Source organism: Artemia sp. Qi Xiang Cuo, chromosome 6 (genome assembly GCF_049724085.1).
Source record: "Artemia sp. Qi Xiang Cuo chromosome 6, ASM4972408v1, whole genome shotgun sequence".
In the NCBI taxonomy this organism is placed as follows: domain Eukaryota; kingdom Metazoa; phylum Arthropoda; class Branchiopoda; order Anostraca; family Artemiidae; genus Artemia; species Artemia sp. Qi Xiang Cuo.
This window is the reverse complement of record NC_142799.1, coordinates 19,552,361-19,569,814: the sequence shown is the minus strand read 5'-3', so window position 1 is coordinate 19,569,814 and position 17,454 is coordinate 19,552,361. Positions and strand designations below refer to the sequence as shown.

Sequence of the window (17,454 nt, the reverse complement as noted above, 5' to 3'; positions counted from 1 at the left end):
AAAACATTACTCAGGATCAGTAAAATAAAAAAAAAAGATCAAAAGCCTTTCCATTAGGAAGGCTCTTTCACTTTTTCAGAAAGTAACTTACCTCCAATCGGCGCAGCGTAACAACAAGCAACGCCAACAGCACTTGCGGCAGCCAACATTTCTATAGTCCTCGTCTCATTTTCAGAGATGCCTCTAAAGGATGTAATTAGCTTGGACATTAATGTAGCCATAATACTGGCAATATGAACCAAAGGACCTTCTTTACCAACTGGCATGTTGCTTCCTAATGCAGCGGTAAGACCAACCACCTTGGCAACCATTGTTTTAAAAGTTAAATATTCCTTTAAAACAAAACCCCTCATGATTGTCTTCATTTCAGGAATACCAGAGCCTAAAAGGAAAGCAAAATGATCGTAAAAGTAATAGGAAGGCACACATTGCGATTTCAGGGATGCATCGTTTTGTCGCTAGAGACCAAAACTATTACTACTACTAATAATAATAACAACTCATCGCAGTACCAAGCCACCTGAGGCCAAAACAGCTACGCACACTCCTTCTCCAGCCCATTCTATTCAAAGCCTCCCTCTTTAGACCCTCCCAGGAAGTTCCCATTTCCCTTAAGCCTTTCTTTAGGACATCCTCCCACCCCAAACGAGGACGACCTGATCTCCATATAGCCCCTGACGATTGGCCAAAAAGGTCAATCTTCGGTTATCTGTCATCCTTCATCCATAGAAGGTGCCCTAACCATCTCAAACTTTCTTTCATTGTAGCCATAGAAAACGGGATAGAACCACATTTTTCGTACAGCCCTCTGTTTGAAATACGGTCAGTCAGCCGGGTACCCAGAACAATCCGGAGGCACAATCACTAATCACAACTCTGTTGTTTTGGACGAATATTTGCGTTCGTTTCAATTTTCAGTTTTTGAAGTTCTCTTTTCACAAGGAACGCCTTTGGAGGCACTCAAGATATGTCGAACAAAATTTTGATATGAAAGTTCGATCTTCCAACTATAACTTTGATAGAGAATAAAGAATTAAAGAAGCACAATTTTGTGGAGGTATTATGAATGTTTTTGTCACTGTGGACGAGAACATTGGACAAAAAAGGGGAAATGAAAATATCATATTGATAATATAAACACAAACGTATGAACGTATGATCCAAGCACTTGGTGGGTGGCACTTTTGCCGAATCCTAACCCATTATGGGGTACCACCTCCATGTTGAAGATGCGGTGATGAGGTGCGTGGCAGGTGGCACCGTTCCCCGTCTAATGATGCATGGCAATGGATTTATGGGCTTTCTTGGGCTAACCCCCCGGCAAAGCTTCTTTTACCTGGTTATGATTAACAACAAAAAGCCTCGGACCAAACAGCCATTTCGACGACGACCTGTAGCACGTCCATCGACCATCCAAACGGACCTGTTTACGGTAGCCCACTGCAATGTACGAGGTCTCAGATCTAAGTTTGACCAGCTCCTACATTTAGTGAACTCGGTCAAGCCATCTATCATGTGCATCACTGAGACCAATCTAAACCAAGAAATTCAGAGCAGTGAGGTTGCCATACAGGGACACACGCTCCTCAGACGGGATCGAGAGCGTACTGACGGCGCTAAATACGGAGGAGGAGGTGTCGCTGTTTATCTACAGCGCCATATACCTTATTCATGCCTTAACATACCAGATTCAGCAGGCGAAGAAGCTCTGTGGGTTAGGGTGACCATCCCAAATAAATCCGTGATTGTCGGTACCGTGTATAACCCTCCAACGTACCAGATTACCAGCTACCTTGAAACCTCCCTTGAATATATTCGGGGCAAGTACGCTAAGTCTGCCATTATCCTTCATGGAGACTTCAACGTCCATCATAGCGTGTGGCTTCGTAGTAAAAATACTGATAGGGAAGGGTCGGACTTGTACGATGTATCTCTCCCTTACGGGCTGGAACAACTTGTCGATTTCGACATGTATCACGGCCCAAACGGATCATCTCGTCTTGATCTATTCCTTACAGATCACCCTGACTCCTTTAAGGTAGACGCCCATGCTTTCACAAGTAACCACATTGCTGTCGTTTCACGTGGAAACCTAAGTATTCCGCCTCCAGTAAAGCATGAAAGAACAATCTGGCTATACAAAAGAGGTGATTGGGACGGATTGAGAAACACTCTTTTTCTCAGCAGTGGAGAGCCTTCCTCCTGGAAGGCCCAGAGAAAGCTGCAGATAAGTACCAGCAGGCCATAGTTGACTCTGCCGAAAGGCATATCCCTTCAAAGCGGATCCAGGTGTCCAGTAAGGACAAACCTTGGTTCAACGCCCAGTGTAAGAAGACAATCCGAGCAAAGCAAAAGGCACACAAGCGAGGCTACTTTCGAAGAGCGAAGAGGACAGAATTGCATTCATAAATGTGCGCAAAGATGCAGTTCGAGCGATTCGGCAGTCCCGGGTTCAGTATAAGGAGAAATTCGCCACCAAGCTTCAATTTGCTTCGGCAAAGAGTTGGTGGAAAATTGTCAAGGAGGCTTTACCGTCGTCCAAGGGGACCGCAATTCCTTCTCTCCAGAGTAACGGGACAGTCGTACAAGATCCACAGGCAAAGGCTGAAGTTCTTGCTAAGGCTTTTGCCGAATTCTCGAATCTAGACGATGACAGTAGAGAAGTGCCAAAATTCTCCAACCGAACCGACACTGTCCTGGAACGCGTGAATTTTTCTGCTCCCAAGATCCTTCGCATTTTGCAACATCTGGATGTGACCAAAGCCACGGGTCCTGACAACATACCAAATGTTGTCCTCAAGTCCTGCAGTGCCGAACTAGCTGGACACTTGTCATTGCTTTTCCGGCTGCGCTTTTGCTCCGGAACCTTCCCACGAACATGGAAGTCCGCCCATGTTATGCCTACTCTAAAGCCAGAAGGCGATCCAACGAGCGTGGGCTCCTACAGGTCTATTAGCCTTCTCTCCTGCGTTGGCAAAGTCTACGAGAGCGTCTCTAATAAAACACTTCATCAGTACCTGGAATCAAATGTCCTTCTAGGCGATCTCCAATATGGATTCCGCCGGAAATACTCAACATCAGACTGCCTAGTGGCCAAGTATCAGGAGTGGATAGAACTTCTGACAATGGGATAAGACATCAGGCTACTATCCTTCGATATTGCGAAAGCATTTGACAGAATATGGCACCGTGGCCTGCTAAAGAAACTCTATGTACATGATATTCGTGGATTTCTTTTAGAAGTGATTGAGAGCTTTCTTTCCGATCGTTCACTGCGGGTTGTTCTTGACGGGTTTATTTCCCGCGAATATCCAGTGAAAACACGGATACCCCAGGGCAGTGTCTTGGGACCTACGCTTTTCCTTATCTACATAAACGACATGGGAGACAGCCTCGCAAACCCTCTGCATCACTTTGCCGAAGATACCACGACACACTCAGTCGTCCTTAAACACGAAGACCCGCCACAAGCCTCCCTTTCCCTACAGATGGATCTTTTGAAAATTGAAAAGTGGTCTGATGCAAGGATGATCAACTTCAATGCATCGAAAACAAAGGAGCTTCTAATTACCCGATCAAAGGTGCCACGTCAACACCCCAGTTTCATCTTCAAAAATGAAGCTATAAAGAGAGTCGACGAGCTTCGTCTACTGGGGATTCATTTCTCCACCGATCTCTCTTGGAACAACCACCTTGATCGGGTGAGAACCTCCTGCGCAAGAAAGCTGGGAGTTACTCTTCGCTGCAAAAACCTTCTTTCATCAAGCTCGATCATCCCACTCTACAAGTCTTGCATCAGACCCATAGCTGAATATGGATGGCCACTATATGTTGATGCTCCGAAAACGCTGTTGGCACCACTTCAGAAGATCCAGAATAGGGTAAATAGGGCGGGCTGCGCCTCTGCACAAGAATTGCTCCAGCCTCTAAATGAAAGGTTTGATGTAGCGTCGATGACATTTTCTTACAAGTACATGAATTCGCTTCCCACAAACGAGCTCTCTCAAATTGCGCCCCCCTTTGTCCAGCCGAAAAGGCAGGCACGAAGGTACACAGCTCGGTCTAATTATCTAAAGGAGGATACGCCGAATACCGAGTACTTGAGGAATAGCTTCATCCGGCGTTGCACTTCTATCTGGAACGATCTTCCTGGGGATATTATCCCTGCAAATCCCTCTGTTAACAGCTTAAAAGGAAGTTTAAATAGACATTAAAAACCTCGAGGTCATTGAATGAGATAAATGAATAGCGGCATCATGTAATTTGAAGTACCTGGCGCCGTGAATATTGGAATAAAAAAAATCAAAAAAAAAAAAAAATCAAAAAATAGTTTGAACAACCGGAAATTTCTTTTAATGGTTAGAAAACACAACCTGGTCCTTTAGCTTTCAGCAATAGTTGCAGGTGCTTAGGAGCTAAGGTTCGGCAGTCACGTGTCCAAAGGATACGACAACAGGGCGGTAGAGAACCAGTGAATTTTACAAAGGAGGTATTTGTGAAGCAAAAATATAACATACATAGAATATAAAGACACACCAATGGTGAAAGAGAGGCATTTTTTGTCAATGTAAAACTTTCAACAAATCTTTACATTTGCTATATCTTAAGAGACTTTGTGTTCTGCCAAGGACCGATGATTTTACAAATGAGGTTTTTGTAGGCATTCAAGACACGGAACCAATAATGCTCATGCAACTGGCCGGTTGCTCCCTTTGTTGTTATTAACTAAAAAAAACAAGTTTTTTAAACTGAAAGTAAAGAGCGACATTAAAACTTAAAACGAACAGAAATTATTCCGTATATAAAAGGGGCTATCCCCTCCTCAATGCCTCGCTCTTTACGCTAAAGTTTTTATTGTTTTAAAAAATAAAGTTGTGAGACAGAGTCAAACTTTATCGTAAAGAAAGAGGCGTTGAGGAGGGGACAGCCCCTTTCATATACGGAATAATTTCTGTTCGTTTTATGTTTTAATGTCGCTCCTTACTTTCAGTTTTAAAAAAAATTAATTCAATTTCTGAGCGTTTTTGAATTAATGTAGCTTTGACTTTAGCTCACCGTGCATGAATAATTAAAACGAAATTCTCATATTAATTTTCCTTTTTTTTTGGCTAATTGGCTTTCTCGAAATTTTGTTCTGACGTAACTTACGAATTAACCTACGTAACGAACTTCTATATTTGTATGTTTCTATTACGTATATTACAGAGTTCGCTCCCTAGTCAATACCTCGCTCTTTACGCTAAAATTCCAATTTTCTTCGAATGACAAACCCCTGAATCTCAAAGGCCGGTTTATTAAAATAGATAGCTCTTTTGAAAGTACTAAAAAACTTTAGCGTAAAGAGTGAGGTATTGACTAGGGTGTGAACCCTCTCATATACGTAATAATTTCTGTTCGTTTTAAGTTTTAATGTTGCTCCTTATTTTCAGTTGAAAAAAACTTGTTTTTTTTATTAAATTTCTAATTGTTTTTTTAAATAATGTTGGGAAATCTGGCGCCCCTTCATGGAAATTTTCCTTGCCCCAAGGAAATATCCTCCATGGAAAGATCCTCCCCCGTAACCCCTATTCCGCCCCCGACCCCCCACTAGAAAAAAATTCCTCCTGAAAACGCCTGTATACGTCCCAAAAACCAATGCTATATGTAAACAATGGGCAAAGTTTATAACTTGCAGCCCTTCTCCCGGGAACTTTGGAGGATTAAGTCATCCTCAAAGAAATATTTACTCAGTTTTAGACTATGCTGAACAAAATGATTATCTCAGAAGTTTGATTGGGTTAATTTGGGAAAAAATTAGCGTGTGAGGAGGCCAAGTTGCCCCTCAATTTTTTGGTAACTTAAAAAGACCACTATAAATTTTAATTTTCGTTCGAATGAGCCCTCTCACGAAATTCTAGGAATACTGGATCGATAAGATCACCCCTGAGAAAAAAAAAAAAACAAACAAAAAAACAAACAAACAAATAAACACGCATCCGTGATCTTTCTTCTGGCAAAAAATACGAAATTCCACGTTTTGCAGATAGGAGCTTGAAACTTCTATAGTAGGGTTCTCTGATACGCTGAATCTGATGGTGTGATTTTTATTAGAGTTCTATGATGTTGAGGGGTTGTTTCCCCCTTTTTTCGAAAATAAGGCCAATTTTCTCAGGCGCGTAAATTTTGATAAGTAAAACTAAGCTTGATGAAACTTATATATTGAAAATCAGCATAAAAATTTTATTCGTTTGATGTATCTATTGATGTCAAAGTTCCGTTTTTTAAAGTTTCCGTTACTATTGAGCCGGCTTACTGTTCGTTACCACGAACTGTTTGACACCCATGTTTGCTACTGAATATATTAATTACTGCGTTCTTTTGTAGGAGAAAATGGTCATTTTTAAAATGATGATGTCTATGGACAGAAAACTGTCGCCCGAAAGCTTAATTACTTCTACTATTATTTGCTTTCCAAAATCTAAAGAGATAAATACCATTGATGCCGCATGGAATAGCCTTTCAATATAACCCCCCTTTCCTTGTACAAAATAAAAGTTCCGTTCCAGCTCCTTGTTCGTGGATATGGTGACACAATTGCACCCAATAGTACTGTGCTGAAATCACTTATTTGAATATAATGAGACAAATAACGCCTTCAAAGATCCTATAAAAAATAGATTACCTCGGCTTATTTTGGTCAATAGTTCGATTCATTTCGAAGCGCCCCCAAATGGCGGTTTAATATAGAACGAAATATTATCAATGCATATTTTTTTTTCTTCCGACCACTTCGTATAGGAGGGGTGGTCATAGAAAGTTAAGATCTCTTAAAACAAAGATATCCAAAAGTACATTAGCATACCATTTAATCCCCATTATACAATTTCAAAAAGGTGTACGGAGTAGCCTTGACATAGATTGGTGGACGTTAATTCAGACATCTAAAATCAGAACAAACAGATTAAGAGCAAAATTCAAGTTTAGAATTACTGTTTGGGGTTAATTGACCAGAGGGAAAATAATGGTACCTGTTGTATATAGAATATTGAACACTTAAAAAGAAAACATGTAGCAGCAACTGAAAATTCATCAGTTGACACAACTGAGTTGGTAACCATTGCGTGCAATTTAAATCTAATTTTGCTTTCACTCTTTGCCGTAGAAGCTTTCACATTAACGTAATTTAAGACTTTACGATATGTTGCGCAATTTTGATGAGCAAGTTTCGTCCGTAACGTTGGCAAATTTAAGTAGATTCAAGAGCAAAGTAACATTGTACGTTACGAAAGTTTACGTTACGTAGGGTAAAGTCAACATAGTAACAACAAAAGGAAATTATTCACTGAGCAATTAATTAATTTTGAAAATCTTCGACGTAACACCTTTCATTAGGTTGCTTTCTTAGACCACACTGCCGTTCTACGACGAATAAATAAAGTTACAAATAGGGACAAATCCATTTATATAGACAGTGAAAAAACAGGCACAAAAGTTCAAATATTTCGGTCACATATACAGCGACCGTTTTCAGTAGAAATACTGAAGACGGTCGCTGTATATGTGATCGAAATATCTGGACTTTTGTAACTGTTTTTTCACTGTCTAAATAAATGGATTTATCCCCATTTGTAAGTTTATTTGTTAATTTTGAAAATCGATGTAATAAACTTTTCATAGAAAGCCTTTCATGTTTGATCAGAGCTTGAATCTTCACCTCTAGTACATATTTTTGAATATTCTGCTTATAATGATTATGACGATTTTAGTAACATCATAATGCTTATGATAGTTGTATGGATTTATGCGTTACCTAAGTGTGAAACGACTTGTTTAAGTGTTAAAGTTTATGCTTAACATGACGCAACTTAACGACTTAAGGTAGAAAATTACGTACGTTGCGCAAAAGCCACTTAATTCAGAACCATTAAAATGCGAACAAAGACATAAGAAGGTCTTTGTTTCGAACAAAGACCTTTATTACTAGGCTTAAATATTCGTGGAATTAAACGTAAAAAAGAGGAAAAAAAAGGTAAGCTAGGTTTCTTGTTGATGGCAGCAGTTTGTAGGTGGGAAAAGGTAGATGGTGCAAAACTTCAAACAAAGACCTTTATTACTAGGCTTTAGATATTGGTGGAATTAAACGTAAAAAAGAACAAAAAAGGGAAAAAAAACAAGGTAAGCTAGGTTTCTTGTGGATGCCAACAGTTTGTAGGTGGGAAAAGGTAGAAGGTGGAAAACTTCAGGAGTAGAACAAAATGCAGGATTTTTCGTACAGCAAATGCATGTTATATTTTTTATGTTTGTAACTTAACGACTTAGGATAGAAAATTATTTGCATAGCGCAAAATCAACTTAATAAAGAACCGTTAAGACATAGATAGGTATTTGTTTCGAACAAACGTCTTTATTACTAGGATTCAGATATTGATGGAATTGATGGAATTAAACACAAACAAGGCAAAAAAAGCTAGAGTCTAGGTTTCTTGTGGATGGTAACAGTTTATAGGTGGGAAAAGGTAGATGGTGCAAAACTTCAGGAGTAGGACAACTGCTATATTTTTAGTGCAGCAAATGCATGTTATACTTTTTATGTTTGTAACTTAACGACTTAAGATAGAAAATTACGTGCGTAACTTAAAAGCCACTTAATTCAGAACCATTAAGACATGGATAGGTATTTATTTCGAACAAACATCTTTATTACTAGGCTTCAAATATTGGTTGAATTAAACATAAAAAAAAGGAAAAAAACAAGCTAGGGGCTAGATATTAGAATCTTTTCCCTACGTGGATCAGTTTGCGCCGATTGTACATTTTTGTTTTTTGTTGTTTTTTTTTGGTGGTGGTTTTATTGGTTTTTAGTTTTATCTTGTTTTTTTTTTTTTTTATCTTGTTGTTCTTTTTTTTATTTCGTTCTTAATAACACTTTTTCTTATGAATGTGAAATCTACGCGGTTGTTTTTTTATTTTTTTTTATTTTCTACCAACTGGCCACAGTCTCGTTTGTTTGTTTTTTTTTAGAGATTTTTCTCTTTGTTGGTTTTTTGTCATGGCTGGCCAGTTCGGCTTAAGATCTTTCGTTTGTAGATAAGAAAAGGTAGATGGTGCAAAACTCTGGGGGGTGCAACAAATGTAGTATTTTCAGGCCATAAAAGAGGTTTCCCTTGCATATTGCTTAAAACTAATATTCGTTCTTCTTAAAACGGCGTTCTTCCTGTTGCAACTGAATATCGACAGTTATTGAGGCTCTGTGTCATCAGTAGTTCTGAAGGATTTTTATTTTTACCTTATTTCACTTTCTTGTCCTTCATGAGAAAAAGCTGCATAAAAATCACCTGAAAAAGCGTTATTCAATGTCTAGTAGCAAAAACGTATTCGGTAGGTTTTATAGCGTATTCTTTATGTTGACTATATTTTAGCTTGACCTTAACGTAGCATTTTGAAGATAAGGTTTCAGAAGATGTATAGAATCGTACGGGGTGCTACCATTTCATCTAACCGTCACAAGCACTAAATGTCATTTCGTCGACAGGAAAAATCCGTCAGAACGTCGACAGTCATAACATCGACACGTCAGGACATCGACAGTCACAATCGCTACCCGTCAGAACGTCGACAGTCATAACATCGACACGTCAGGACATCGACAAAATCCGACAGGACATCAACAAATTTTTTTATAAGTTTATATAATAGTAATAAGTATATTATAGTTTAGAAACAAATTTCGGCTATATATTAGCACATCAGGGGGGTGGGGGTAAAGCATGACATATATTAATTACGTAACTTAACCCAAACTATGTACCCTTCTCCTCATAAACCCCACAAAAAATAAGTTTAAAAATTTTAGATGGTTTGAACCATTCTGTCGATGTCCTGACGTGTCGATGTTATGACTGTCGACGTTCTGACGGGTAATGATTGTGACTGTCGATGAAGTGACGTGTCGATGTTATGACTGTCGATGTTCTGACGGGTAGGGATTCTGACTGATTTTTTGTCGATGTTATGACAGATTTTGTCGATGTCCTGACGTGTCGATGTTATGACTGTCGACGTTCTGACGGGTAGCGATTTTGACTGTCGATGAACGGACGTGTCGATGTTATGGCTGTCGATTTCCTGACAAGTAGTGGTTCTGACGGATTTTTTGTCGACGCTGTGGCGGATTTTGCCAACGTCTTGACGGAAGTAGTCCTTAGTGTTGATATACTGACGCCTTCCCGAATCGTACTCTTTTTTGGGACGAATGAATACAAAAAAGAAAAACATAACAACAGATATCCTGCTTCAAGTAAAATATATAATGTTTTCGTTCTTAGGAATTAAACATAGACTGGATTATTTAACATTAGTTTTAAAGATAACATCTATACTTCTGAGTGCCAGAATAATTTAAATTATATTCATTTCAATTACAAGTTATTATTTTCAAAAGTTTCTTCGTCAATTTCGTTAGATAATTCAATTAAAAAAAAAAGAAACTTAAGAGAAAAGGCGCAAAAAATAAGGTACTTGTTAAATATCCCGACCCTACTCAAGAATTTTGATCTGTATGATCTGAGAAAAACTGGTTTATCTGTCTGCTGTAGGTTTATAATTAGCTTACTCTCATTGACAAAAACTACAGTGTAGGTATATTTTTATCAAATACTTAATACATAGAGGTGATAGGCTAGGTTAAGTATTCCATGCGGCATCGTCTGGACAATAAGATGCTCATAAGTCTCGGCAGTATTTTCTATCGTCTCGTTTCAAGGACAGTTTATTTGGGCCAGGATTTTGCATATTTCTTAATGGTAAAATCAACCTTAATTCATTAATGAGGTCGGGATATTTAACAAGTACCAAACATAATTTTGAAGACATATAAACCCAGATAACACATAAAACATTCAATATATAAATATTCATATGTAGAACAATCAATTATAAAAACTCACATAAGATAAAGGTTTTTCTTTGCTGTTAGCCTTGTTTTTTTAACTTTTGTTCGTGATTAAGCTGTATATTAGAGAACCCTTTTGTCAAAAGTGGAACACATATATTTGTGCTAATTTATTTTTTAACAGCCTATATACAGGCTATTCAATACTGAATTCCGATCGAAAGACTGCAAAGTACAAAACAGAGAAGCCATGAACAAAACAACGAATTTAAATGATCCTATTTATACTATGTATACCAAACCTAGCCATCAATTAAAAACAAAATAACAGGTCTACTTTAAACCAGTTTCACGTTGGATCCAATTAAACTTAGAACTTATCTGAAACCAAAATTTTAACAGATATTGATCTTTTTTTAATTTGTTCTAATTATTATCGGTACCACTGTCAGTAGCACTAGTAGTTTTGATTTGTACTGAGCCCATATTAACCTCCTGCCCCCCAAAATTTCCTCTTTTTTCAATTTCCTACCCTCTTTGGCTTTCACCTTTAATCGACCAAAGTACGAACTAATAATCGAACTCTTTTGCAAAGTTTATGACAATTTATATTTCAATATAAATTCCATCTGTTTGAAAACAAGTACTTATGCAGGCGTTTACTACAGTGAAGGAGGGTGGGAATTTTAGACGGGAGGCACAACTTCGAAAAAAGAAATCCTATAGAAACCCTTAGAAAAACAGTTTTTTTTCTTTTTTTCAATTGCGAAATATTAGGGCTGTAGGTTCTTTTTACGGGGATTTCCAGGGTTTCGTGAGGAATAGCGAAGATTTTCAGCAAATGGAAGTGGCAACACTGGTCGCTTCTTGTAAACACTGCATAAGACACATAAACAACAACTTACATTCAAATAGGGTATCTCGATTCAAATAAACTCATTAAAAAGCGATAAAGACTTATAAAGTAAAGGCAGTGAGATATGAAAAAAAAATCCTATAGAACCCCTAAGAAATATAGGAATGAAACAAAAACGCAAAAGTAAAATCGCCGTCGGTGGTCGAGCCCACCAAGCAACAGACCGAAACTGACTAATACCAGGAAAGTTCTAAATTAGGGGGGAAAGCATTAAAACCAAAACACCTAAACACCAAAATAATTTTTTGGTACATACGCATTATACCGAACACACTCGAGAAGTTTACTCTCTTAGATGTGAGAAAACTGGTTTTATTTGTCAGTATTAAGAGGCAATTAGCTTAGGTTCTGTGAAAAAATTACGATGTAAGTATATTTCAACTAAACATTTCAAACAGTTCTTGGTAAAGAAATGTAACTAAGGAGTGAACCGGCTCAGTTGCAACCGAAAATCTAAAAAACAGAATTTTGATACGAATAGAAGACTCCAAAGAGTTAGTTTTTAATTGTGATTTTAAATGTATAAGTTTCATCAAGTTTAATCTTACCCATCAAAATTTAAGCGCCTGAGAAAATTTGGCTTATTTTCGAAAAAAGGGGAAAAGACCCCCTAAAAGCTATAGAACCTTAATGAAAATCACACCATCATATTCAGCGTATCAAAGAACCGTACTGCAGAGGTTTCAAGCTCCTATCTACAAAAATGTGGAATTTTTTATTTTTTGCCAGAAGAAAGATCACGGATGCGTGTTTATTATTTTTTTTTTTTTTTTATTTCTTTTTCCCAGGGGTAATCGTATTGACCCAGTGGTCCTAGAATATCGTGAAAGGGTTGATTCGAACGGAAAGTAAAAGTTATAATGCCCTTTTAAATTTACCGAAAAAATTTGTGGGCAGCTAGGCTCCCTACCATGCTAATGTTTTTCCAAAGTAGCGATTAAAATTTTGAGATAGCCATTTTGTTCAGCATGGTTGAAAATATGAGAACTGTGTCCTTTAGGATGACTTAATCCCCCGAAGTCCCCGGGGGGAGGGCTGAAAGTTATGAACTTTACCCTATGTTAACATTTAGCATTGGTTATTAGGAAGTATACAGACGTTTTCAGGGGGGTCGTTTTTTCCCTCCCACGCTCATTTTTTTCCCGAGGTCACCCCATCGAAATTTTAAGATAGCCATTTTGTTCAGCATAGTCGAAAATCTAATTAATATGTCTTTGAGGATGACTTAATCCCCCACTGTTCCCGGGGGAAGGGCTGCAAGTTATAAACTTTGCCCATTGTTTACATATAGTGTTGGTTAATGGCAAGCATACAGGCGTTTTCAGGAGGATTTTTTTTCTAGTGGGGGGTCGGGTTTAGAGTAGGGGATACGTGGGAGGATCTTTCCAAGGAGGATGTTTCCTTAGGGGAAGGGAAATTTCAATGAAGGGGACACCAGATTTCCCAGCATTATTTAAAAACGGTCAGAAATTAAATAAAAAAACAAGTTTTTTTCAACTGAAAGTAAGGAGCAACATTAAAACTTAAAACAAACAGAAATTATTACGTATATGAGGGGGTTCGCCCTCTAGTCAATACCTCGCTCTTTACGCTACAGTCTTTATTGTTTTAAAAAATAAAGTTGTGAGACAGAGTCAAACTTTAGCGTAAAGAGCGAGGTGTTGAGGAGGGGAAAGCCCCTTTCATATACGGAATAATTTCTGTTCGTTTTAAGTTTTAATGTCGCTCCTTACTTTCAGTTAAAAAAAGTTGTTTTTTTTTAGTTATAATATATAGAGTGGACATTTTGGTTAGGTTATGTTAGGTATTTAATGTAATGCGTTCTGGGCGACCTGCTTTCCATAATTCTTTGTCGTTGTTTCCATAATTTTGTTTCTCAAGTATTACAATTTAATCATATTTTGGTATATTTCATCATGATTAACTTGACTTCACTTCTCGAGTGTATTTGGTATAATATGTAAGTGCCTAATTTTTGTTAAACTTTTAATTATTTTGTTATATTTTTGTTAAAGTTTTAATAATTTTTCAATCATTTTTTTAAACACCAAAAAAATTTTATCCCCTAGACACATCCTAGGTCTGTTCATATCCATCATGATCTTCAATACTTAAATTTTAGTTGCTAAATGTTATGAAGTTTTTAGGGCAGGTTTCATGAGTTTGTTATCGATTGCAGCGCTGAACTGTGAAAACAAATAATTCCAAAGACAAGTTTCTCAACAACGAAGCTACGAAGAAAAAATCCTTCTTCTTGAGCTGTTTGGTAACATATATTTTTAGCTAATTTTTAACTTTTTTTTTTACCTACATTTTTTTTCTCTTTTAACTTGTCACCCCAACCACGCGTTGCACCTTCCGGGCGAAGGCATTGAATCAAGAAATCGGTACCTGCGCAACGCAGACCTTTGGTCAACATGCAAAAATTTTTTTTTTTTTAACTTGTCAGCCACTACTACCAAAAAGCACATAACTGCATATGGGGGTTATTTTAATGAAAAATTAAATTCTCCGTTCTCCCGAGGATTATTTTGATTAAAAAAAATATATATGTATATATATATATATATATATATATATATATATATATATATATATATATATATATATATATATATATATATATATATATATATATATATATATATATATATATATATATATATATATATATATATATATATATATATATATATATATATATGTTTCTTTTTAGTTTCTAGTTCACCGATTCAAACAGTCATATTTCATTTCATTGCCCCAGGCATTTGAAAACTCTAGGATATCAGGATAAAAAAAAACTAGTCCATAGGCCCCTATCCTCCCTCCTATGTGTGTAGTTTAGAAGAAAAACCTTTATTTTTGACTTTCCACTAAATAATTATGCGCCTCGCTGGTAATATGAAAACTTAGCTGAATATTATACACAGTATTGTCATCAATCAATCTAGTGTTTTATCTTAGGGGTATATAGCCTAAAAAAAGCTCTAAAGCATAGCATATATAAAATACGCAACCTAACCTAACCTAGGTACCTCCCCCCCCTAAACCCAAAAAACAACAGTTTAAATATCGTAAACGTAATGAGAACTACTCTGCATTCCATTTCTTAATAGTGGTCTCTTAGAAAATAACCGGTCTCTGGTGGGTTTCTTCTGTCATTACATGCCTGGTTTCCTTGCATAGTATGTAAAAGTGACCATCTAATGCACTAATATTATATTTTATTTAACTTTTATTTTTCTAAAAGTTGGAAAAGGTATGAAATAAGGTTCAATGAGGTCATCATGAACTTCTCGGAGATTGAAACCGTTGTAAATTATTTGATAAGTTTTTTTTTGAAATGAAAGTAAAGAGTGGTATTAAAACTTCAGACGAAGATAAACTACCCTAAAGAAGATCTATCGTATTCCTCCCTCAACCCCAACATCGAACAACAATAGTTTGAAAATATTTGTATTCTCAAATAAATATGAAATAAACATTTCGAGTTCTTTTTATTCAGCAACTTTGTCAATAGATAATCAGAAAAAGAGAAAACTCCTTAGATGAATATATGGTTATCTGAATTCTAACGTTTAAGGCTTTCGTGTCTATTGACAAAGGTCCTTATTTACTTGCCATTGCAATACTTAACCTAATAAAACGAGATTCTCCTAAATTTGAGAGAGGTTGTCTCCTATCCAAATCCTGGCACGTATGCTTAGACCAGAATGCTTCAATGTTTAAAATTAGCATTTTCCGTTGAAAATTAGTTTCTACAATAAGCAGGATAATGCACCCTCCTCCTCCCACATCACCCATAATGCACTCCTAGTCTTACAATTTTCCTTCAAGTCAACGGAGGTTACATGATAATTTTCCATTTCAGGATTATACACCCTCCTCCTCCCACATCACCCATATTGCACTCCTAGTCCTACAATTTTCGTTGAAGTGAAATGGAGGTTACATGATAATTCTACATTAAAGGATAATACTCCCCCATCCTCCCACATCACCCATATTGCACTCCAAGTCCTACAATTTTCCGTCAAGTGAACGCAGGTTACATGATAATTCTACATTACAGGATAATACTACCTCCTACTCCCACATCACCCACATTGCACTCCTAGTCCTACAATTTTCCTTCAAGTGAACGGAGGTTACATGAGAATTCTCCATTACAGGATAATACTCCCTCCTCCTCCCATATCACCCATATTGCACTCCTAGTCCTACAATTTTTCTTCAAGTGAACGGAGGTGACATGATAATGCTCCATTACAGGATAATATTCCCTCCTCCTCCCACGTCACCCGTAATGCACTCCAAGTCCTACAATTTTCCTTCGAGTGAACGGAGGTTACATGATAATTCTCCATTACAGGATAATACACCCTCCTCCTCCCACATCACCCATAATGTCTTACAATTACAATTACATAATGTCCTAGTCTTACAATTTTCCTTCAAGTGAACGGAGGTTACATGATAATTCTCCATTACAGGATAATACTCCCTCCTCCCACATCACCCATATTGCACTCCTAGTTCTACAATTTTCCTTCAAGTGAACGGAGGTTACATGATAATTCTCCATTACAGGATCATACTCCCTCCTCCTACATCACCCATATTGCACTCCTAGTTCTACAATTTTCCTTCAAGTGAACGGAGGTTACATGATAATTCTCCATTACAGGATAATACTCCCTCCTCCCACCTCACCCATATTGCACTCCTAGTCCTACAATTTGCTTTCAAGTGAACGGAGGTTACATGATAATTCTCCATTACAGGATGATACTCCCTCCTCCTCCCACATCACACATATTGCACCCCTAGTCCTACAATTTTCCTTCAAGTGAACGGAGGTTACAGGATAATACTTCCCTCCATGTTCCATCCATCTGATGGAACCCTCATGAAAAATTTGAAAGTTTGGGCCTAAAAATGACCACTTTGCCCCCCTACCATAAGGTCAGTTGGCCTATTCTCTAATAGCTGGACCACAGTCATGCAAAAGTGCATAATTCAAAGAAAATGAGAAGCGCCAATTATAATGTAGTTTCACGAGACTTCATTAAAAAAAGTAGAAAATTTCAAAGAAAATTGGATGTTTGATATGATTAACACAAAATGAAATAAGACCAAAGCTGAAATTTTACTGATAGTGTTGACTAATCAGCATTTTTATTTTCAAGGCTTATTTTATGTTAAAAACCCGTCTGCACAAAGGAGACCTTGTTTTATTTTGAAAAATCACGAAAGATTAAGTAGGACAGATGAACTTAAGCTATTAGGCCTACTGGGGACAGAATCTCTTCTTTCTTTACTCTCTCCTATATTTCGAAGTACCTGAAAAGAAAAGCACGAGAGCGGTATTGGGCAAAAAAGTCAACAAACGCTAGATGCCTTTGGTGATTTTTCTTTTCAACGCCAGCACGATTTTTCATTCTCATAAGTATTCATAGATTTAAGCATAACTTTTGGTATTACTGGATAAACGGCCTACAGTAATCGTTCACTTTGTATATTATAATAAAAAACACGTTTTTTTTCAACTGAAAGTAAGGAGCAACATTAAAACTTACAACGAACAGAAATTATTCCGTATATGAGGAGGGCTGTCCCCTCCCCAATACCTCGCTCTTCACGCTAAAGTTTTTACCACTTTAAAAAG

The 17,454-nt window shown here is 37.3% G+C and overlaps 1 protein-coding gene across 1 annotated transcript in view; it reads right to left on the bottom strand.

Moving 5' to 3' along the window:
- Positions 1-17,454, bottom strand: part of LOC148950950 (chloride channel protein 2-like) — a 256,866-nt gene that overhangs the window by 135,936 nt on the left and 103,476 nt on the right. Inside the window, exon 4 of the mRNA XM_089090525.1 lies at positions 92-382. Within this exon, the coding sequence (XP_088946651.1) occupies positions 92-382 (291 nt within the window). The remainder of the gene's footprint in view (positions 1-91; positions 383-17,454) is intronic.